The 25,406-nt window shown below is 44.1% G+C and overlaps 1 protein-coding gene across 3 annotated transcripts in view; it reads right to left on the bottom strand.

Annotated features, from left to right (window-relative positions):
* The window catches only part of ate1 (arginyltransferase 1), a 92,958-nt gene that overhangs the window by 58,053 nt on the left and 9,499 nt on the right, over positions 1 to 25,406 (bottom strand). Inside the window, exons 6-9 of one of the 3 annotated variants that reach the window (XM_084077154.1) lie at positions 20,042 to 20,238; positions 15,123 to 15,251; positions 13,531 to 13,659; positions 3,901 to 3,933 (exon numbers count right to left, since the gene is read on the bottom strand). In XM_084077154.1, coding sequence (XP_083933280.1) covers positions 3,901 to 3,933; positions 13,531 to 13,659; positions 15,123 to 15,251; positions 20,042 to 20,238 — 488 coding nt within the window. The remainder of the gene's footprint in view (positions 1 to 3,900; positions 3,934 to 13,530; positions 13,660 to 15,122; positions 15,252 to 20,041; positions 20,239 to 25,406) is intronic. The other 2 variants (XM_084077152.1, XM_084077153.1) reach the window with 2 other exon arrangements.

Below are 25,406 nucleotides of genomic sequence, written 5' to 3'. Positions count from 1 at the left end.
ATTCCACAGAAACAGCACTGGTCAAAATCACCAATGACTTATTAATCGACACGGATAAAGACAGAACCTCCCTCCTGCTGCTCTTAGACCTCAGTGCCGCATTTGATACGGTCGATCACTGCATTCTACTCCACCGGCTAGAGCATCTGGTCGGTATCAAAGGTACTGCACTTAACTGGTTCCGCTCCTACCTCTCACATAGAACACAGCGTGTCTTTTTCAATAACACAATGTCAGATCACTCTCCTGTCAAATACGGTGTCCCACAAGGCTCAGTCCTTGGACCAATCCTATTCTGTCTATATATGCTTCCACTAGGGGACATCTTTAGAAAGTCTGGCATAAATTACCATTGCTACGCCGACGACACTCAAATTTACATCCCCATCACCACAGATGACCCATCCAACCTTCAAACCCTCGAAACCTGTTTAACTGAGGTTAAGTCATGGATGACCAGAAGCTTCCTGCTCCTAAACTCTGGTAAATCAGAAATGCTGCTAGTAGGCCCAGCTAAACACACCCATCTGTTCACTAACACAACTCTAAACCTGGACAGCTGCTCAATAACCCACAAACCAACAGTAAGAAGTTTAGGAGTAGTTTTTGACCCAACACTATCTTTCACATACCATATAAAAAGCACCACAAAATCTGCCTTCTTCCATCTCCGCAACATAGCCAAAATTCGCCCAATACTCTCACTTCCCGATGCCGAAACCCTGGTTCATGCTTTCATCACTTCAAGAATAGACTACTGTAATGCCCTCTTCTCCGGTTTACCATCAACAGCAACACATGGCCTCAGATTAGTTCAAAATGCAGCAGCTAGATTACTAACCAGGAAAAGGAAATACGATCACATCACACCAACACTCATAGCACTACACTGGCTGCCAATACAGGCCAGAGCCGATTTCAAGGTACTACTCCTGACCTATAAAGCCCTAAACGGACTTGCCCCATCCTACATGTCCAGTTTAATAGAACCATACATCCCTGGACGTCCATTACGCTCCCAGGATGCTGGTCTCCTCACAGTCACAACATATAATAAAGTAACAGTTGGGGGTAGAGCATTCACACATCGTGCCCCCTATCTCTGGAATTCTCTCCCTCAAGTTGTTAGAGATGCCGACTCTCTGGGCATTTTTAAATCTAGGCTTAAAACGTATCTTTTTTCCCTGCATTATGGCTCCCCCTAGTTTTATAGAATCCTAGTTTTACAGCAGTTTATGGTATAGTAGTTTTGTTGAACTTATTGCTTGGTTTACTGCCACGTTCTTGCACTATGGTTTTAAATATTGTTCCAAATGTATTCTCCTTCTTTTCGTTTTTTTCTTTCTTTGCTGTGTACTGCATGGTACCTTGTTTGACCATGCAGGCACATTTTACGGTGTGTTTCGACTACTATGTATTTTGTATTGTGAAGTGCACAGAGACCCCTTGGGGTGATGTTGCACTATAAATAAAAATAAACTGAAACTGAAACTGAGTCGGTTGGTGACTCCTGGCTGCACGCGCATATCGCAGACTGACCACACAGAACTGATGCTTAGTTCAAGTATTAAAATGAGGATTTGTTCCCAAACCACTTACGACGGTTTTAAGAGCATGCTAAAAATGAACAGGCGTCTCCTCAGCGCTTTAGTAAGCAGAAAATACATCTTCAGGTCAGGATACCAATTTCATCCAAACAGGAGAGAGAACTCATACAGGATACAGGATAAACAAGTGAAAATTGGAATAAGAACACTGTCAAACTGAAGCTGATAATGTGTTCTCTGTCCTGATTGGATGAAATTGTTTATTTATAAAAAATACATATTTATTAAAGAGCTGGAGAGACACAGGCGTCCACTGTTACTAAACAAACAATGATTACCATCGGAACATATATTGTATAGAATATTATTGATGTCTTTGCCCTGCTACATCTACAGTACCCTCTCTGCCCTGTAACTATCTTAACTGCTGTGCTGCCTTTGGCGACAGAATTTCCCTCGCAGGATCGATATAATGGTCTTATCTCTCATCTTATATAGCTTTAACATTGAAATATAAGTTGGAGCACATTTAAATATTTCAAAAAGTATAAAACATACAGTACTGTATGTGAAAGGAAATGGTGGGGGTACTTCTGTTGCCTACTGGGCTGGCAGTGTGCATAAGAAACATGGCACTGATCGGTCTAGTTGTGAGATTAGCTCCAGACACAGACCGACCGACCCCCTTAGACAGCTAGACACCTACAAAGCTACGCGGTAAAAGAATGTCTGTAAGACTCCCTGATGAAGACTTAAGACAACGCAATGAAACGCGTATGCGTCAGAATTTTATTTAAAGTCTAATATGACCATGCCATTACAATAAAAAGGCATTTTAGAGTGCTTTGGAGTTTTTGGCATTTCTGATGTCAAATAAATTAGAAACTGGATTCTGTGTTACTTCTTGCTAACCAGAAGTAAAGTTAAAAATAGAATGATTCTGTGCTTCCAGCTCTAAACAGTAGACTCTTTTTCCTCTAACTAGAGCGCTGAGCCATCTGTTTTGATGACATAGTGATGCCAGTGGCGCTGCCCAATCAGGCTGTAATCTGTGTACACACACACACACACACACACACACACACACACACACACACACACACACACACACACACACACACACACACACACACACACACACACACACACACACACACACACACACACACACACACACACACACACACACACACACACACACACACACACACACGAGAAAGGAGTGGTGCTGTGTCGCTGTCTGTCAAGGCTAACGGGAGAAGACTGGTCTCAATGGGCCTCGTCTTCATCACAGTCACAATCTGGACACCACATTTCTCTCCTCCCCATTCCTCTCTGGCCCCCCTCACCGTCTCAGTAAAGACGGGGCTAAATAAAACCCCTGCAATATGAAACAATACTCGCTTCCTGAATGCCTCAACCTCCCCCATGCCCTCCATCCAGCTGGAGGGCTCTTGAAAGGAGAGAAAATGTTGGGGGGTGGGGTGGCAGGGGGCTTGAGGGTGATTTATACTTAAATGCATGTCAGTGTCGCACACCGAAAATAGTCGATCTACACGCTTAAGGCTGTCAAATAAATAACTGAACCTCTAATAATTGTCAACTTTAGGGGGGAAAATGCATGTGTTATCGATGTTTTATAATGTCAATTCAACCAAAGCAGAGCATGCTGATGGTCTTTGAGTCTCGGTCTAACCTATGATCAGCACAAATTAGCCTCTCGTCTTTCTAATCAGGTTTTTCCTGTCATCATCTCGAATTAATCAACCAAAAATGAATTTATTTCCAACACAGTAGCATAAATTAAATGTATGATGTCAGATACGGTTGCCAATGCTTATTGACTCGAATCAATGGGACCTATGATTGTGATCTTGTGATGTGTTGTGAGCTTGTAAATCTGCTATTTCCGCTGCGTGACATGGCGTGCAACCAATTATAATCCAGGCATTATGAACGAATGGGTTTTTATGTGAGGTGAATGGGAACATGGCAGGGGAACCCTGGTGTACAGTTAACACCCCTGTTGCATTTGGTTCATTCAGAACTATGCTGCTGTAAACGTGGATAAATAATAATAATAACTATTTATATAGCACCTTTCATACATAAAATGAAGCCCAAAGTGCTCCACATTAACATAATGAATAGTAGGATGCCAGAATTTTTTTAAATAATTGGCAGCATGTTGGAAGCATTTTGAGTGGCTTCCTTTTTGGATCTGTGAAGCCGATTCGACCGGTGCTGGCTTCTTGGGAATGTCCAGCTAATATGCACAGGAAAACCAGCAGAGGGGAGACGTGAAAAATAAGTATTGCCTTTGATACTCTACAGGAGAACAGGAGTACGTTACCTCTAGTGGAGAGTCGCAGAGAAATCTCCGGAACTGTGGAGGGAGGCAGCAGCACCGACGGTAAGATAAATAGAGAGGGAAAAAAAGTTAGTTACAAGGGTCACCAGCTCTTGAAATTAATGAAGACCATATATTTCGTACAGTTTAACCCTCCTATGACTGCTCTGCTTGTTCAGGTGTTAAATATCAAATAGACTCAATTTCAGAGACGGCCATAAAACAGGATGACTGTATTTACACAAATGAAAACATTTAGCCTATCAAGTTGAGGCTCACAGTCCAGGGTGGAGGGACCCACCGACAGCTTAAATAAGCTGCGTTTTCCATTGTCAAAATAGCCTTCTCCCTTAGCACACATCAACACAGCGGATCTCAATTACTCTGTCTTTAAATGAAACTTTCAGACTTTCTCTCCTCCTATCTACTATTCCATCCTCTCTTTATTGGTGCCAGGGTGAAAGCAGTGTTTACAGACATGCCGAGCCAACCTGCAGGACTGAAGGAGAAGTGTATCATGCTTCCATGTTTAGGTCAAAACGAGCCTGTAATGAGAAACAGCAGGGCCACGGTGGAGCGTTGACGGACGGCCATGAACTGACGCACCACACACACACACACACACACACACACACTTCTTTCTCATACACAGTTTGCCAACAGAGACAGAAGTGTTGCTCTCTCAGACACACATGCAGTTTTTAATCTGCACTTTTAGTTATGCCACGAAATTCAACAATTCAATTCGTCATCTACTTAACTTGGGCTCCAAACTTCCTATTAGAGAGAGAAGGGGGGGGGCTCTTAGAATAACACAAAGGAACGTAAACACAGGAGACAGGGGTTCCAGACAGAACCTCATAGACAGAAGGGGGGGTATGAAATAACATAACGTTACACTGTCCATAAAACGGGAAGTATTTATGTAAGCTGCTCGGTTAAGGGTTACGAACCAATGGTTGCCGCCATTAGTGGGTTTCTCTCTTGCTCCGTCCCTTCTCTTCCCTTTACTTCTCACGAATAAACCAAAGCCAGTAAACATGGATTGGCTGGCCAGCTTCCTGGCTTCACTCCCGTTTTGATTGCTGCCGGTTTGGAATTCGGCCAGTCTGTCAGAAAGTGCCCGTTCAATCGATGGATGAAAATACAGCCCAACTTATGTTAGCCTTATACTGCTCTATAATGGTCACCTACCATACGACCAGCTATTCTCTCTTTTCTGGCCTTCTTTTAAGCCCTCTAAATCTCAGAGCTTGAGGACTGGCAAAGAGCTCACCAATCCTCTATTTCTACCATCCCCTCTGACACCATCACTATTTATAATAGGAGAAATACTGGCCATATCAATGGCTTCGGTCCAAGCCAATTCAAGTGGTTCCACCTACATAATGACTCTAGTCACTAAAGTGGCCAAGGAGTTGCTGTAACTTCCATGGATGCACTATTTTCTACTGTTTGTGTGTGTGTGTGTGTGTGTGTGTGTGTGTGTGTGTGTGTGTGTGTGTGTGTGGATGTATGAGTGTCTAGCAGCAGAACCAATAATAGTGATGGCCGAAGGCACGGTTGACTGGGTGGGACAGTCCTGGCTTAGGTGCAAGTCAAGCCTCCTGCCAGGAATACAGACTCCTCCAAGAGAATGTATGACTCAGAGAGTGAGGGTGTATTGCATGTGTGTGTGTGTGTGTGTGTGTGTGTGTGTGTGTGTGTGTGTGTGTGTGTGTGTGTGTGTGTGTGTGTGTGTGTGTGTGTGTGTGTGTGTGTGTGTGTGTGTGTGTGTGTGTGTGTGTGTGTGTGTTGCCACAGTTAATGTGTGTTGGTGACATTAATGCATGTGCCTCAGTATAGGGCATGCCCTGGAAGACAGGACCAACGAGTGATACCCTGTCAACTGTCATTTCTCAGTTTCTTGTTCTCCTGAAGCAGACACAAATTTAAATCGCTCTCTCTCCCTCTCACTCTCTCTCACATACACACGGTAAAAATGCATAACCACTCACAGTCAAACAATGAAGGTTTGGTTTGTAGTCAGAGAAACGAGTAAATCCATAAAACATGAGGATGGAGTCAATACTCAGACTGACTCTACATTATTGTATTTCGCTGTCTTGGAGAAGTCATACAGTTTCATCCTTTCTGTGATGCAAGGCTCTACAAAAATGTGCACAGCTTTAACTGAGGTGTGTTGGTTGTATATTATAAGCTATAAAAATCTCACAAACCTCGTCCCCTGCAGTGCCAAATACAAGACGCCCCACACACACACACACACACACACTGCCTGCCTATAACCTCAACTGACAACCCATCATCATGATGGAGAGAGAAGACGACGAGAAGCATTACTAGAAAGGGGCGCCTGGCGAAGCACATATCTCCGCCAGGCTGGATGGCCTACCCAGGGCTGCGTAGGTTTTCAGAGTTGTGTGCCCTATGGGCAAAAGCGAAATGTGGGGTTAATTGGATGTTGTTCATGATCTATAGTATTTTTTGTAAAAAAAACAAAAAATGAAAAAAAGTGGGGGAAAAGGCACCTCTCACAAATTTGGGAAGCCAACACAGGCAAACCGTATGGAATATCAAAAAGGTGTTTGACGCTCATTGTCAAATGGTTGTCACATGACTAATTTGGGAGTAAAAATGAAAAATATGTTCCTGCAACAAACTAAGTGAAATCGCATTTGGCTCTGCTTTGTATAGAGACCCCTCGACACGTGATTCAAATTTGGGGGCGGTTAATTACTTTTTGGCATTTTTTGTAACACTATGTAGGAGTAGCAAAAGATATGTTTTGAATAAAATGCAAATAGTGGAAAATTCAATTGTAAGACCTATGGTTCAAGAGTTATGGGCCTAAACATAAAGCAGGTTGGTATATTGCCACAATGAAGCTGAATAGAAGAATTTGCTCAAGTGCTCAAGTGTCTTCCTTGGTCTGGCCGATCGGTTCAGCGGCCTGCGAGATCAGCCTGGCAGAGATGATCAATCAAATGGGGGTAAAATGAAAAATGTTGGTCCCCAATGCCCGCACGCGCGAGTGTGTGAGGATGTGTGTGGGTGTGTGTGTGTGTGTGTCTCTCTCGCTCTGTTGCTGATGCTATTACACTTTATTGTCCAATCTCCTACTGAAGACCTTTAGGCTATGAATTTATACCAAGTACACTTGAAAAACCTAGACATGCTGAGTAATGCAGAAGTAAACTCTGCAAAAGTAAACTTCTGCAGAAGTACCTTATTCGGCATCAATCCTGTATAGTTCTTCAACAGGCCGGAAAATCAAGGCCCAGCCCCTAGCTGGGCCGACCCAAAAAGGGCCCGGCCCGAACAATAACCAAAATCTTAGGCCTGAAAACCAGAAAAAAATAATATTTTTTTTCATGGAAACCGAGGCTTGGCCCGACTAGTTAGCATACATTTTGGGCCCGGCCAGAAAACGTCCGGTCGGGTTCGGGCAGAATTTGAGAACTCTAATCCTGTATTCATATTGCATTATTTTCTAGGTAATTCCTGCAACAATGTAGCAGCTGTGAAGCAAGCTCGTAAAAAGTGGTGTGATTACATCAGTTTAGTCAACGCTCAACGGTGATCTTTTTTTCACACTAACAAAGAGCTTAACAAGTACCACCCTACCTGTGACACATCTGACCTCAACACTAAGGGAGTTATTTTCCACTCTTAAATTTGTAGTGGCAACTGCTGTGCCAGTAAATAAATGACCAAATACCAACAGTAAATCCTCTTAAAGCCAATTATAGCTGTGGGGCACAAACAAAGTACTCCATTACAACTGTCAAATAATTAAGCAGTTTATGAAGCAGTGGACAACAGCAATGGTTATTAGATGACATCATTTACAGAGGACAAGCTCAAACACTGGCTGCAGTGTCTGGCAACTTGGAATCTCACTAAACTCTGCAGTCAGTCCACCGTTACATTGACCATATTCACACAGTGACCATTTTGCCCAGAGTATTTGAAGTAAGAGCAAAATGGTCGCTATTTGAACATGTCCCATTACTGCATGATTCAGGTGTGTACATGATTATACGCATGTGCATAGGTATGAATGTATGATAGTAGCAGGCAGTGTCAAGACACATCTTAGTAGGTCCCGACTCGTCTTATGCTTTCTGCTTCCTCTTCCGTTGCCAGGTGCTCATCAGGGGGGCCTCTGGGTAATTGTACCCACAGGGCCTGAGCGGTGCAGCACGGCAGTTTTCCACTGCTGTGTCCACAGTCCACACTCCTTGGCCAGACCATGGCAGCTCCCCTGGAGCCTGGCAGGGCTGCCCCCTACCACCACCACAGCTCTGGCCACTGATGAAGAGCAGAGCGCGCTGCCCTGTCCAGCAGACATACCAATACACTAACACGCCAACAAACAAACATCCAGACTCTCTAGTGGCGGTATGTAACGCTTAGGCACGGTCAGCGAGCCGTGGAGGCAGCAAAACGGACAAACATTCTGTTGCACAGTGCCTCTCCCCAACGCACATTTACACACAAACAGGCCTGGACATGGAGCCGTGTACCGACACCCTTCTGGAGCTTCATCCTTAACACATGGAGCCCATCACTTCCTCTCCCAACTCTCCCTTTCCTATAATAAACACTCATCTGTGTACTATTAGGAAAGTAAGCAGTCCTCTCGGACACGTGCACAGACACACAAGGCTCACTCTGTAAAGCACACATACACACAAACACTCATATGCGTGAAGAAGTCTCATGTGGCTACTAAGTGCTGACCTATATACCGCCCTCTGTTTAGTCAGTCACACATTAAATGTATTTGCATTGACGCTAATATTCCACAAAAATAATGATAGCTCCATCAGAATAAAAATGTAAACCCCTCGATCGTAAGCGACTGGGCTGATCCCGTCTATTCAGAAGTTTTGATCCCGTCTGATCAGAAGTGATTTTCAATCAGGTGAAGAGGGGTGGTTTAAACCTTTTGATAATCCGTTCAAAAGGAAGATATTAGTGTCTAATAAGCATATAAACACTTCCTCGGATTGTTTCTCTCAGGGTGTAATTATCGTATTATTTCTGCGCATGTTTGCCCCACATGGGTGTAGCGGTGAAAAATAAATATTATTAGAATCATATATCATAGGCCTTAACGTGATCAATAGCTACCAGCACCTCACTCATATTATCAGAGAACCGGGGTTACAAGCATAACCTTAAATTCCATTTCAAATATTCGTCAAATACTGTATGCAATGAGGTAAAAATAGAAATATAGTTAAACTACAAATAAACTGACACATTCTCCCAAGAATCAAACTCTTTGTTTAAGAGATCAGAAGAGTTTAAGAGATTAGAATGAACCACCAATGAGCACAGTATAGCTCCCGGTGACCGAGGGATTAGCCACACGTTACACACGTTGCAGGTAGTGGCTGAGTCTGAGAGAGGAATTGCTTTCCGAGAAAAAGCGAGAGGAGCTTTTTCCATAACAAGATATCGGTGCCTTATGCAGTGTAATAAGGGGCCGGGTAGGCTCATCCCGATTCCCGACACCGACGTCATCATGACTGCCAGCCAATACTGACTGGATTAGTGATACAAGTGCTTCATAGGAGAACGCAGGGGGGGCATTCCCCATAGTGAGATGCTGAAAACAAGTTGAAAGAGAAAAGCCTTCCATTAGTCATTCTTCACCACACCTTCAGTTTAGTATGAGCTCTTCTCATCACTTATTTGAGAAGCATAAAGGAAAGTGGTTGGATCATAGCAATAGTGTTGCTGGTAAAAAGTCATCAGCGGGAGAAAATAAACAAAGAGCTTTGACCTCTGACCTAAGAGGAAATGGAGGGGGTTCTGTGGGAACTGTTCAGTAACCCGCTAATAGAAAGTTATACAACTTTATTGAACCTCCGGGTATTTTAGCGTGATCCGCTTTCGAAAATCGTTTGACAAATAATGCGTGTAATCAAGGCTGACATGTCATTCTTTCCATTCATGTTCTTCCATTTGTATTGATGATTTTCAGTCCCTTTCTTCCCCTTTTCCACTTCTCTGACAGAGTACCAAGATTTTGTCACATGTCTTGGTTAGGGCCCCGGCCATCAGGAAGCGTAAATACAGATTTAAAGGGATTTGTTTGCCCGAAAATGAATGCCACATGTGCAGGAACTCAGTCACGGCTCAGCACAACAGTTAAGACCAATAAGTGTGAGTGAAAGAATGTGTGTGTGTGTGTGTGTGTGTGTGTGTGTGTGTGTGTGTGTGTGTGTGTGTGTGTGTGTGTGTGTGTGTGTGTGTGTGTGTGTGTGTGTGTGTGTGTGTGTGTGTGTGTGTGTGTGTGTGTGTGTGTGTGTGTGTGTGTGTGTGTGTGTGTGTGTGTGTGTGTGTGTGTGTGTGCGCGCGCGCGCGAGAGAGAGAGTTTTGCACATATGTACATGCAGGGTATGTGTGTCTAAATAATTGCGTGTATATGTGCTTGAGCTCAGTCGAGTTGAGGAAAACATGATTGGATGTGTAAGGAACAAGGTCTGGCTCGCTTCCAGTCAATGGCATGACAGGAAATGCATACAGCCTTAAACAAATAAAGCTATTCCACTATAGGACAACATTCCGTCTTGTGAATAGCATAATCGTGACAGGATAATTTGACAAAGGACAAAGTATGTGAACACACGCACACGCCCTTACACACAGTGGCATACAGTACACCATGCAGTGCACACACACACACACACACACACACACACACACACACACACAGTGCTGGCCCAGAACCAGCACTGACGAACAGCGTGCCAGATTGTGTCCCTAGGTAATATCGTAATGGATTAATAAATACCTCCACAAACACTAAATGACCAAACTTCCTAGGTAGCAGCAGGCATGGCAAGAAACCAAAACCTCAACGGCCCATCACTGCTTTAACAATACATTTTCCATCCCTTCAGTAAAACAGTAAGAGGGGGGGGGGCTTCTGGGAAGAGAATGGACAAATGGCATTACAAAAAGATAAAACTTACTGGGCCTTCAGAAGTGGGTCTCATAGTGGTGAGTCAAACTGAAGGAAAAGTACAGTACAATAAATCGAGCTTTGTTTAACGGGAACAATTAGGGCAGGGCCCGATTTAAGTGCATTGCATCGGGATGAGGCCCAAGATCTAAACTATGTGAACGCGGTCTACTCACGTCAATAGCAGTGCAGCGTCTCTACGGGCGGTATTAATGCCATCCAATAGTAGAGGGGTGTTGATAATAGTCACTACCAGGGGGATGGAAGTCTCGTGTGGTGGCTCGTGTGTGTCTGTCAGAGCAGGCTTTAAGACCCTACCCCCCAGGGGAAGCTTGAGTTACCAACACCCCCCCCCCTTAGACACTTAACCCAATCTCCCTCCCCTTTCCCCTCCGCTGCAGTGGAACAACCACAACTATTGTCTGCCTCCTGTCTCTCTCTATGCTTGCACAGGAAAAGAATACGACTGAAATAAATAATACATCTCATATTGAAGCGAAATCTACAATATTATGATTTTAATCAATCCCTGTCAAAATAAACATAAGAGACCGCCTGTGGTATGCGGAGTCCGGTCCAGTTTCTCTAAATGGTAGAGGTGTTGGGGGGAGTCGAGACTGCATGGAACCCACCCCGAGGACAATGTTGGACAACCTTAATTCACCCTGCAATCTTACGACGCATGATATCAACACCATGAGAGTGATCCAAGCTGGAAAATCCACAGACAACAAGAAAGAACCTTTTCTTCTCCAGTCATCCTGACAGCCGAACAGACGTCAGAGCATCTAGTGGCAGATGGATGTTTGATCGACACCTTTTCAGGTTTTTAATCCCATACCACCTCCTGCCCACTGTCCCTGGAGGGCCCTCCTATCCCAACGTACTAGTCATAAACCAAGGCTGAGGCTGCGCACGCACGCACACACCTCCCCTATTAATAGAGGTGGTGTTATGGCACCAGGAAAGAATCTGACACAGACTACCCAATCTGACAACCTTTATTATTTATTAATTCCCTCATTTTTACAAGCTGGAGAATTCAGTAATGTGCTGACTGCTGAGGCCTGTTGGCAGCCAGGAGGACGAGGCAGGGGGATGGGGGGGGGGTTGTTTTTCCAACCCTGAGGGACAAAAGGCCCTCTCAGGTTAGTGAGAATGTCCAGCAGTTCTGCATCCTGACTAGACCGCCTCCTTTTTCTCCTGCATCGTCTCCTTCTTCCATTCACGCTACCCAAGGCCTCCATCTCCTCCCAGCTCCCCTGACCGCCGGTTATGGCGGGCTGCATTTATATGGATTCTCAGACACCCAACACATCCTCCATTTTACAGCAAACATCATTTAACTGTGGCCTGGGTTTTATGGTCAGGCAGTTAAAAACATACCGAAAAAACTTTAATGCAAGGCAACTTTCTGACTTGACTGAAAAGCCACAGCCTGATTTATCTGTTCACCTTCTTCCACTGGCTCTATGCTCCTCGTTCACCTCATCAGCTACTGAAAAAGGCCACCATCAGTGAACACACTGACACACACACAATCCCATTCAACAGCACCAACAGCTGGGATACGGGGGTAGAGCTTCATATTCATAAAGATATTCGCTCGGTGGATATTTTGTTTAGCCGAGTTCTCCCACCACTGAGAACACGGCTACTACTCGGCAAAATCGTGTTCATTAATCCATTTCTATTTGGTTATATTGTGGACCCATAAAGGGTCCATTTGAGGACAGTTTATGTCAGGTGTTGGAAGGAATTAACTAACCGTTGATGTATCCCGGTATCTATTATTGGATTCATGTACACAACGTCCTCCGTCCTGTACATTAGACCATGAGCGCTGTTCCCTCGTCTACCTCGTCTTGTTGGCGTCACTCGGCATGGCTCTAAATGTTGCGGGTCCGTCGTCGTCCCATGCACACCGTCATTTGTAACCCCCGGTTTTAATTCCCACCCAATGGTGTGGTGTGCATGTGACCCTCCGGTGAACTGGACCACTAGGGCGGTGACATCATCAGCGCGTTGTGAACGAGATTTAATTCATACATGACGACGTGTCCCCGAACGTGATGAAGGGAGGTTTTTTTGAAGGCATGCGGGTGATCATTGACATAGCACGGCTGCAGCAATTATTAATCTGAACGGGTTGTGGGAACACGTCATGCAAGTCTGTGTTCTCTCGTGATACAGTGAAATAAAAAAGTGTGGGGGGGGGGGAATACTTTAATCCATTAGGACCGGGAACGCATCTGTGTTTTGATTTCTTTGGGCTATTTTTGAAAAATCTTGAATTTTGTGCAAATCTTTGAATATATATATATTTTTAAAGCGAACATTTGTAACTCAAATGTTGCTTCTGGGGGGGTCCCTGGAACAAAATAGTTTACAAATGTTTGCTTTAAAATATATATATTCAAAGATTTGCACAAACTTTCACGATAAAAAAAGAAAAATAGCAGATCTACTAGTTGCTATTTTTTAATAGCCAAAGAAATCTTAAAATGACACAGATGCGTTCCCGGTCTCAATGGATTAATGAATCACATATGCCAGTGGTACAGTAGTGATAGTACTTCTACGATAAAACGCTCCGTGCGGTGACATCTGCAGCAGCCCACAGTAGGTGTGATGTAGTAACTGTACAGTACCTCACTCTCATTACACTCGGAGGGAGCGTCGCCATGTATGGCCATCTGGTAGCGGGCGTACAGTGCCACAGACTGCTCATAGGACTCCATGAACTTGGGGTCCTCAAAGTTGACCGGCACTAGCCTCACCTTTAGGGACAGGGAATGGGAGGGAGGAAGGAAGGAGGGAGGGAGCGAGGGAGGGAGGTTGGGGATGAGCAGTGGATGAGCAGACAGTGGACAAAAAGGACAGTGATATATGGATATATAACATCACAAAAATTAGGTGTGATGTAGTATAAGATTGATAGAAAAGGAAAGTTAGCACGAGGTAGGATGGGAGGTTTGTTCAATAGGGGGGAATATATGGTGGGGTGAGGGTATAAAGGGTTAAAGAAAGAGTTTTAGACAATGTCATACAAGTACTTTGACATCTATCAGAATTCTACTGATGCACTCAGTCAGTCTCCCAGTCCAGCAGGCTGGTGTTTTATACAGCAGTTTGCACTGTTTTATACAGTTTGAACCTCTTGATTCAATGACTTAATAAGATGGTGGCAATGTGGGAGATAGCTAAAGGGAGTTATTGGAATTCTAGGAGACCGAGTACAGTAATGTGCTTGCCAAGTGATGGAATGTCCAGGATCCTTGAAGATGAGGCTAGTGCAACGCCCGGCCTCTACCTTATATCACAGTTCAAGGGCCCCTCCGAGAAAGGACAAAGGGACTAGCAAATTGAACACATTGTGAGGGTGCGTAAAGGTGATGAGAAAAAAAAGAACATGGACTTGGAGTAACATGCAACGATGTCACGACACAGGTACAAACACAGAATGTTCAATACACGTGAACAATAAAAGGCTCCGGAGCAAGACAACTGGAGTTCTAAATGCAAGTTTATCCAAAGAGATTTAGTGTGACAGGCAGCGGGATGGTGGGGGTCACAGAGGGAGTGAATTTGTGCCAGCAGGAGGGCGCGGCCGACTAGCTAGCCCCAACCACCCCCCCCCCCCCGCTCAAAAAAGAAAAAGACCTCAACGGCTCAAGACTAATGACCCTGCCTGCCAACTGGGGCCAACACAGACACCTGTAGAAACACTGCTTTCACCCACAGCGTATGGGAACAGTTTCAACCCCAATTTCCTTTCTTTTTAATGCCGTCTTTTCTCCCTTTTCTCTCTCTCTCTCTAACAGACACGCAAACACTTTTTTGAATCACATTTTCATTCAGTTTCTTTTGGTAATACTTGAGTTCTCTTCCCTCTCTTGAACAGTCTTTCCATTTTCAAAGACAATTCATTCACATTTATTTATCCTACCCAAAGTATATTCAGCTTTTCCGCCTTATGATTTCATGTTTCAAAAATTGCCAAAAATCAATATAAATATGAAATATTAAACTCAAAATAATACAGGTAAATATAACTGAAATACATATTTTGTTTAAAAATCTCAATTAAATGTACAGTAAATCAATACATTCTATAAATAAATAAATGAAGACCCGTAGTATGTTCACCTAGTACCCAAACATTATCCAATCTCTCTCTCCCTGCCTGGGTACCCCTAGAGCAGGTTGACCTCTGCCCCCCCCCTCATCACCACCCTCTGACCTGGCTCTCGGAGGGCTTGTTTGGAGGGTCCTTGTGAATGACCATCTGGTAGAGTTTGTACACCTGGTAGGAGGCGTCGAAAGAGTCTTTGAACTGTGGGCTAGGGGGGTTGGAGCGCACTAGCCTCACCTTCAAAACAGAGGACAGGCAAACAAGGGGTTAAGAAGACCAAAAACGAGAGTGGAATGAGCAGTGAGAGATATTAAGTGGTGCATACAGATCCTGCAATGAGGGGCACATAATCACAAATCACAGGGAGGACGACATGAAAACTGAGAAAGAGTAATGGGTCTGTGTGGAGACAGACGAAAGCACACCCTCCTTGCCGCGTGGCTGCCAAATAATACTGTGAACTTGTCTGACTGCTGCATCCATCCAACTTTTAAACTGTGACACCATCAAAATGGAAAAGCTTTCAGCTTTAATGCTTAGGTCTCTCTTTAGATAGCTTAAGCCCGACGTATACTTGGTCGTACGCCGGCGTCGCGCGGTGGAAATGGCCAATCTACACGCTCACAACCCATCACATTGCAATGCATTGTGAGCTTGTAGATTGGCTTTTTCTGCAGAGCAACACTGCCGTACGTCAGTCTAGGCCTAAGCTACCGTAATTTTGAACATTTTCACCTTTAATGAAAACGCCTAAAATAGCGATGTCAGGATTTATATTATTAAACACTGCACACGCAGCATGCAGCATATAAGATATCCATCCTTTAAAATACATGGGCCTTTCTTTCACCAGCAGCAGTTTTATCAGGGCTGTGTCTTGATGGAGGGTGTGTTCTGTCCATCTCCATCAATAGTGACAAGAAGAGTGACAGACAGGCAATTTTGGGATGTGAATTTGGGATGGAACCCATTAGTGACCCTATTTCCAGTGCTTCACCATGTCGGAAGAATAAAGATTGGTTTATGCTCATTATGACAGCATATCAGAGTGGTATAGGGTTATTCATCGTACTTCTTGTAAGTAGCAGTAGAGAGCAAACATTTAGCAGCCTATTTCATCAAAACTCTTTTCTTTTCTCCATTTTTAGGATGCGTGTGGTGCATGCCACGTACAGGCCATTGTTGCAATGCAAGGATAATGCCTTGATGCAGAGCATTTTAATGCTCTGAATGGGGTGTGTGCCACGTATACAGGCCATTGTTGGGATGCAGGGATATGCCCAGATGCAGGAGCATTTATGCTCTGAATGTTGTGTCTGACACTTAGGGTCCATGTCCACACAAAGCGTTTTTTTTAGTTGGTAGCGCCTGTCTGCCATGCCATGCCTGCCATTTTTGCCGCAGCGCCCTGGGCGCTTCAAGCTGGTAACAGTTCCAACTTTTGGAGCTCAGCTCTTTTGATCCTCATGGCTGTGTGTGACACCCCGGTAATTTAGGACCCGACGTGGAATCGTTACCACAACCATGAGAAGTCCATGATTACATTGTTTCAGCTAAGCTACTTGAGCTAATAACATACATCAGGACATTAGAGCACAGCAATGGCTGATCGGTTGAACGTTACGGGTGTTAAAAAGCAACGCAGCGACAGATATCGCTTTGCATCTTTGTATCTTTTGTAGCTGCCAGTGTGAACACAGCATTATACAGGCCACTGTTGGGATGTGGGGATAATGCCCAGATGCAGAGCATTTTCTAATGCTCTGAATGGTGTGCGTGCCACTTGCACAGGCCACTGCTGGGATGCAGGGATGATGCCCAGATGCAGAGCGTTTTTTAATGCAGTGGTATAAATCAAGCTTTAAAAAGGGGGAGGATCAGAAGCGGTCTATAACAGGAAGCCAGAGCGATGTGGAAAGAATAACTTGCAGAGTGTTGGTAGTGTCACACAGATATGAGCAGAGTTCATCTTTCACATCCTCCCACTCAGTTTTAATTAACCATCTCTGGGTTTGGAAGCTTTTGTTGGCCCAAGGAGCCAGCGCCATAAGACTGCTCCGGAGGACAAGGTTGGGGGAATTGAACCAGGGGTTTGTTTGAATTGGACCTGGGTTAGACTCTCATATGACTGCTTGGCATCCATGTCCGTTAGTCAAACAAAGATGCTGGGGCCCTTACGTAAAAGATAATACTTAAGGCCTTTTTTAATTTAGCTCTAAAACTCAAGAGATATCCTTTGATAGGCTGAAATTATTTTGTTCGGCCAACGTCGCAGCAGAGCCATGATAGCTTGGCTAAATCGGGAACAACTCTCATAACGGTCTTGTGATACTGCACCCACAGGCTAATACAGCACTGCCTCAAGATTGTTGAAATAACGCCACATAATACAGGCGGCTTTGCTTGAGCTTTAATTAAAATGAGAGATACTGGCCTGCTAAAGCTACATATGAGAATCTTGCTGCAACTGAACCCAAAACTCGAGACCTCTCATCCTGCATTCTCTGTAAAAGGCGCAATAAATATCAAACTATAGAACGTTTAGGTCTAAATAAATAAGACTGATGGCTATACATCAGCTATGATGTAAAAGGAGAGCCGACATATAATGAAACATGTAGGAAGTTATAATGTGAAGAAAGAGGGCAGTGTGGAGGACTGGATTCCAGGGAAATTGATGGTGTTCAGTTCCACACTTCCCTGAGGTTCCTGAAGGCCATGTCCTAAATCAAATGGCCACAGTGACCCCTAGTGGTTGCTAACATGAACTACATCTCCCTTCAGGGTCAGGACAGGGATTACGGTACATCCTGCCACTGTCACTGTGACCAAATGACTTTAATATGTCCCATCAAAGACAGAGGTGCCAGCAGACAGAGCAATGGTGACAAGAGAAGCCCTTCATAGGATTTCCATAGACAGGTCACTTTATCAGCAGTAGTGGGGCCCAGCCTTGACCACAGGAAAGGAGGCCCCTCATAACCGCTTTCCCTTTATCTCTTTTTCCCTCCTGTCTCTATTTTCATTGAGGCCATGTTTATACTGCAGACGGCTCTCCCTCATTAATGTGCTGAGCACATTAGTCATGCAGCTTGACATGTTAAACACTTGAGTTTATGATTGAGTCTAGCTGGAGTTCTTTTAATTGCTCTGCTGTAAACATAATTTTAAAAGAAGAGGAAGTTTTGTTTAGTTTTTTCAACCTGGGTCCTATTTTCCTAGTTGTTGCAAACATGCTGATTCAGTTATGATTAAAAAAATGCCATGCTCCTTTCCTCAAACCAGATTAAATTTATATTTAAAACATGCTCATGCAGCATTTCTACATTGTATTTCTACATTTCATTGAGCTTAACCCATTAAGACCTGGAACTGTGTCATTTTTTGATTTGAGCTAAAAAGCTTTATTTTACACTTTGGGCTATTCAAAAATAGCAGATATACAAGCTCATAGCGCGGCACCGAGTGCCGCGCTATGAGCTTGTAGATCTGCTATTTTTGAAAAATCGTGAAAATGTGTGTAAATCTTTGAATATATATATTTTTAAAGCGAACATTTTTAACTCAAATCTTTGCTTCTGGGGGGTCTCTGGAACAAAATATTTTGATGGGGGTCCGCGGCCAAATACATATCACTTTGGGGGTCCTTGACATGAAAAAGATTGAACACCACTGATATAGAAACATACGTTTTTAAGAAAACTGTTGAGATTTAGGAGACATGTAGAATCGGCTTCAGGTCTTAATGGGTTAATGTGAGCAATAATTGATTGCACAAAATGTTCCCACTAAGACTTCCTTGCTTACTTTGCTGGCTGCTGCCAAATGCATTCAGCCACACAGAAGTGTAGGCTAACTGAAGTCTTATGAATAGAATAGAGGAGGGTGAATGCATTACAATGATTCTAAAGTATAACGTTGAGTCCACATTTGCAATAATTGCAAATGCTCAAATCTCATGAACAAGATTAAATACTAGATAAAATACTATATGCAGGGCTACTTAAAGCGTTAATGTTATTGTGGTGACATGTTTCATTTGCATAATAAAGTTCATCTGGTATGGTCTGTCTGTATTTAGACAGACCATACAGCACTTTAGAAATTAATAAGTAATCAGTGTGTTAGAAACAACGTGGGACATAGGGTTCAGGTTGAAAAAACCCTTGTAAAGAGTAGTCGCTAGTCAGTAAGATTTGTTAGAGTTTATTCAGTATCGATACTGAAGCCAGAGACTCAACGTTTGAAGTAGTTAATTTAGATGTAGCCTCTATTCGATGCGACTCAGCCATTTGTTGTTCAATAAGCATCTAACTGGGTCAAACAGGCATCTTTCAATTACCCTGACTTGCGAAATTGACCTTCAATTACTAAAGGGATAACCTTGCGTATATACCCACTTAGGGGAAATTGAAAGGTAATCACGGGCAAATAAGCTAATTCAATTGAAATGAAATTAGCTGATAGAGTCTATGCTGGCTAGTCTCAGGGGAGTAAGGACGAGAGACAGACACTGTCTGGCTCATCACAACATCTGGCTCGCGTCTCGGCCCGACCGAGAATGACGTCACTGTACCAACCTCAGCTCAGCATCTTTGCCAGGGACCTTTCTCAAATCGTAACCCCTCCCCGCAGCCAAAAGTTCATTTTCATGTCCTCCAGAGCAGGCAGAGTTGGGGGCTGTGGTTTTGAATGTGATCAGTAGGGTAACTTGACCCAGTGTGTGTGGTGTGCTTGTCATTTTGTTGAGTTCATGTTGGGAAGAGGTGGTTTTTCCACTTCGCTCTTGCCTGCCATCCTCTCCCCACACACATAAACACATGGTGAAGTCACTGGGACTAGGGAAGGGGGGGCTTTGTGAAATCTGCCCTCAGTGGTGCATGATTACAAACATTATGAAGACAGAAAGGATCACCCAGAACTAGTTCAAGGATAGCTGGAATTTTTGCAAACTGGCTAATGTTTATTCCGGTCCAGCCCTGCTACAGTACATTCAGACAAACCAGACGTTCTTTTTGTTTGCTAACCTCAAGGCGATGAAGAGGGCTATCGGGCAGCGCTTCGGTGATGAAATCCTCCAGGATTTTGGCCTGGCTGGGTGTCGCTGGGTCAGGGGTGATGGGGGCAGGGACCCCCTGCCTCATCTGCTGCTTTTGAAGACGACGCTCCATCCTCAACTCCTTGGCCTTCCGACAAGGCGGCCGGCTCGGATCCGCTCCAATTCCTGCACACACCAAAGATAAAAGAGACGGAAATAAGGGAAGAGCTGAGACAAAATGCAATAAGAAGGATATATTAACAGAGACTGTTAGAGGGGGAGGATGGGGAGAAAGTTTCCAACGGCACTAGAACTGGAGTAGTTAGAAAAATAGTCAACTTTAATCCATTTTCTCTCCAAAGACAACCTTGGGCTATGGCATTCTCCAAGCATTTCAAGGTGAGAGAACAGAAGGAAAAAAGTTTTTAAAGAGGCAACATGAGCAGTTATAACAAGAAGGAGAGAAAAAAAGAAATAACTCAATTACTACCTTATGGAAGAGGAGAACAAGCTTCCCCTTTATACTGCCTTCAGAATGAGACTTAACACACAGTAGTGAACAAGAGGTGGTAACTTTAAGCTGCTGCTATTGATGAGTGCCACATTTGGGGGAGCATTTTGTGGGTGTGAGGCCGTGTTTCCGATAGATTTCCCCTGAACCCCTCTGAGGCAAATGGACTGCAGTTGTTTGCTTTAGTATAACCCCTCACATAAGGATATAGTCTCCATAGAAGAGAAAAAACAAAGCTCAGTGGAAGTCATTTTCTTCTTTCCCTCTGCTTCGATACTCATTATGTTACATTACATCATTGCTTCGGAAGCTATAAAACAACATGAGATGTATTTGTTGACTCCCAGTGGCCAGTTGCATGCATATGTGTGTGGTTGCAAATGAAAGAAGTCACAGTGGCTTGAGTGCCTCAATGGCCTTTCCTAATAATGAAATTATTACATAACTTGACTTGAGTAGAGACAATATGACAGTGGCCTTGTGGGTAGAGTATCCACCCTGAGGGCGGGATATCGGGGTTCAATTCCCAGCCGGGACATACCAAAGACTATAAAAATGGTACCCAATGCCTGCTTGGCACTCAACATCAAGGGATATATTGGGGGTTAGTCCCTGCAACATACTAGCGTCATGTCCAGGGGGTGTACTTGTACATCAAGCCGCCCCGCGCTACAGAAACATTGACCACATGACTCGGGAACCATTGATTCCAGAGACGCTACCCAAAAAAAAGGCTATAACACACACACACACACACACACACACACACACACACACACACACACACACACACACACACACACACACACACACACACACACACACACACACACACACACACACACACACACACACACACAGAAGGGGGGGTGCATGTTTGTGTTTTGAAGGCATTAATATGCACAAAAAGATCTGCATTTCCATTCAAACACCAGAGCCAAGCCACAGTATATTCCTTTCCCAGAAGAATGAAAAAACATAATCTGAAAATATATTCTGTTGAGCAACATGCAAACATTTGCACTGCATCTCAGACAGATACATTGAAGACTGATGTGTACATTCTCCAGAGAAGCACCAGTAACCCAATCTCTCCCTCTCTCTCCCCCTCATCCCCCTCTCCCCCTCCTGGGCTGTTGCCAAGCCCTCCAGTGCTCCGGGCATCCCATGTCAACAGTTTACACGCCCACATCCTGTTTGGAGCAATAAGGAAACGAGAGCCATTTCCTGCTTGTCCCATTGCCAGCCGCCACCACCGACCCACTCGCTCACCAACTTTCCCCTTCGCAGACGTCACAGCTAAGAGCAGGACCCCCCCCCCCCACCCTTAAAATAAGGAGAGAGTTCAATGCCAGCATTCAACACACGAGTGTTAAGAGTCTGACGTTTTCTGCTGTGTGGCGTTTCTAGTGTTGGTTCTTTGAACTTGTGTGCTCTGCGTAATAAGTACGCACATCAGAGTAAAGAACTGCGTCCATCACAACATTATAGTCCAAGTTCATTACATGAGGCAGAATGGGCAAATGGAAAGACTAAAGACTGAGTTGTACTTGCGTGCGGGTGTCACGTACTGAAAATAACCGATCTACAAGCTTCAAAAACACATCACAACCATGGCCTGCAACTAAGTATAAATTAGACGTAATGCAATTTCGATAGGTTTGGGTTTTCAGTTATTCGTTGTTGCAGTCTTTTTTGAGTTCAACTTTTGAAAAGGAAAAGTCTGCGTCTAGCTCATGAAGCAGATTATGAAAGCTACAATAAGTCGATCTGACAAGCGTCTGAGGAGAGCATTACCTGCATCTTGTATAATCCCCATCTCCCAGACCATTTCCTCTGTTCATCTTCCATGGTGAATGACCGGAGGAAGAGGGGAGAATTTCAAGAGTGGACCGGAACATTTAAAAACAAAGATTCCAGGGAGTGACAGTGTGGTCGATTGTTTCATTTTTTTCTTGTTATGCGAGGGTAAACATACACCAGAAACCAGAACCCAGTGTCTGGGCTGTGTTCGCCACACTGTTTGACTCATCCCCAAACACATCAGCTCTTATCACCAATCACGCTGTCCGTACGGGTCGATCCCGCTCGTTAACTATGATTTCACTATACAAGCACTCATTTATAACAATAGTATCTCTCTCAGTTACACACACATAATACTTTCTCTCTCGAAACACAGAGACACAAACAGGTACTCTTGAGGAGACAGAGTGCAGCCCTGGTGAAGATAAAGTCTGACAGATGGGTTCCTGTGGAAGACAGATGCTCCCTCCCCTGCAGTTAACAGTTCATAAAAACCATCTCCCTCCTAGTTTCCCCGCGCACACATACAATTCTCCAAAGGTGCGCTCACATTAAAAGTGGCTGGAGCTGACACACATTGCTCCTCTCACACATACACTTCATGTGTAAACAGGCAAAGTGAATTTCCTTGTGGGAGCTAGCCACTCCATCTTCGGCAGGTAGTGCCACTACAACGGCACCACCTGGGAGGTTAGACCTGGCATTTATGAGATGACAAATAGCACTCTGGTAAAACTGAGCTGTTTCTGTCACCCCCCACCCACTCGAGGAAAGGCGAATACAGCTGCAACAGTGAGATAAACAGATAACTCTCATTTGTGCTCCAAGCCATCAATCTCTTAAATAGACTAAATAAACTTCACACAACTTCTGTTGTTACAGTACATGCCATGTCTCTAAGTAAATGTAATTGTGTCCTTACTCCTTATATAGCGTTGTACTACCTGCAGGGGTATCTGCCGTCTGGGGGAGTAATGATGACTGAACTGAACAATAGTACTGTCTGCAAGTACTTCACATATCAAGTCACATGGGAATATATGTGTGCGTAAGGCACATATTACACTTCATACCTGTGGCATTTGACATTTCTCAATGACAAATTCACTGCCCATCTATTCAGGACAACAACCTCAGTCTCTTGATTTTAAGGACCCAAGGCATTTCTGCAAAAACAAGATTCCATCTGCACCTCTATCCGTTTACCTCCGCCTGCACCGAGGCTATACTACAGATGGGGGAGCCATGTTTTTCTCCATGCAGGACTGGAACCTGCCCAAAGCCGTAAAGTACTCCAGTCATAAAGCTGGTGAGGAGCCATCTCCAGGTGTTTTCTGTTGGAGGTGAAGGGGGGAGTGGAGAACTGCTGGCTCGACACACTAAAACTCCTTGTTTCCTTCCTGAAGCAAGGGGCCTATTCTTCTGCGAGGTCCAAGGAAGAGTGTGGTAGTGAACTCTTATGTGCGCTTGCAATTTAATTGCATTATGGACGGAGGTGTAAATGAGGAAGAATTGGCACATCTGACATTCCTCTATGTGTTTACGTCTGCGTCTGGGCCCAGAGTGCCAATGCCAGCCTGCCAGGTTCTCCTTGCCCCGATACTGTATATACGTTGGATTTAATGATGAATGAACATGGGGGTCTACTCTCACTAGGTGTGAGGGAGGAGCGGAAGAGTGGCTGAGGACTGAAATATGAGCTTGTTAAAAAGTGTGGCTTCCCGTGTCTTAATAAGTGTTTATTATCTGTTCGTCGGGAGTGTTATTCATTCATTATGTCTCTGTTAGTGTGAGTTGTCTCAGGATATCCTGCTCTGGAGAGTGAAGAGGGGGAGAACATGATAGATAGATGGTCCCAACCAGACCCATTCATGAAATTACAGAGAGAACACCAGTCCCATTCATACATCAAGCGCCAAAAGGAATCTTTTAAACGGTCAACACTGACACCTAGTGGTAAACAGGAGTCCCATCTCAGGAATTAATCACTTGCTTTTAACAGCTTATTGCAATGAAATTGCAAATACAGTTACACAGTTCCAGTGTCAGTTACAGTCATGTCAACAATATAAATAGGGTCAAAAGTAAATTTGGTAATTATTGCACCAAAGCACTGCAGATTACACTGAAGATGGGGAGGAAAAAATGAGGACAGAGTGTGCAGTATCAGCGTCATAAATGATCACTAGACTCTGGATTATCGATGGCAATGTTGGTAAGTCCGACACTTTGGTTCCAAACTGCTGTGAACCTTCAGTCCACCCGTTTGAAATAGCATAACCTTATCCTAAAATGATTCTGCACAATCAGCTGTTGTCCAATGTCCAGTTGTTTGGCAACCTACTACTGTAGGTTCCAATGCTGTCCCATGGGTCATGGGATACGTTTGAAATAGCATAGCCTAATCCTAAAATAATTCTACACAAATCAGCTGTTGTACAATGTCCAGTTGTTTGGCAACCAACTAGGTTCCAACGCTGTCCCATGGGTCATGGGATATAACAACTCACGGTACCATCCCTCTCGAAGTGGTTGTTGATTTTTTAAACGCAAATGACAATCAAGTGTGATTATCATTCAGTGCCCTCTTCAGTTCACTTTGGAAAGGCATCCGTAAGGGACAGATAATGCGGCATGAGGAACAATAATGAGCGTGTGACACAGAGAAGTGTGTTTTTAGAGAGTGGAAAGCAACCGTCTTTTGTTCACTATTGACACAACATGAGATTTATCGGTTCATGAACACTCAAACACTCTCTCTCTGTGTTGCTATGGAGATAAGTATGTAACTACAATAAAGGTTTAGTTGTGCACTGGATATGTATTCCAGCCTGGTGAATACATCTATTGTCTATTACTTGTCTACACACACACACAAACACACACTCACTACTGCTACCCACATGTAGCAGTCTCACTCATTGCTACACTGGCTCCCCTCACTCGACTCATCTGCTCCTCTTGAAAATAACTGTCACAATGTTATAGTTTGAAGGTGTTAGCTTGCTAAAGGGGACAAGTGCGCAGATCCTCTGCA

The sequence above is a fragment of the Gymnoscopelus microlampas genome (genome assembly GCF_963454915.1).
Source record: "Gymnoscopelus microlampas genome assembly, chromosome: 13".
NCBI lineage: Eukaryota > Metazoa > Chordata > Actinopteri > Myctophiformes > Myctophidae > Gymnoscopelus > Gymnoscopelus microlampas.
This window is presented reverse-complemented; position numbering and strand designations above follow the sequence as displayed.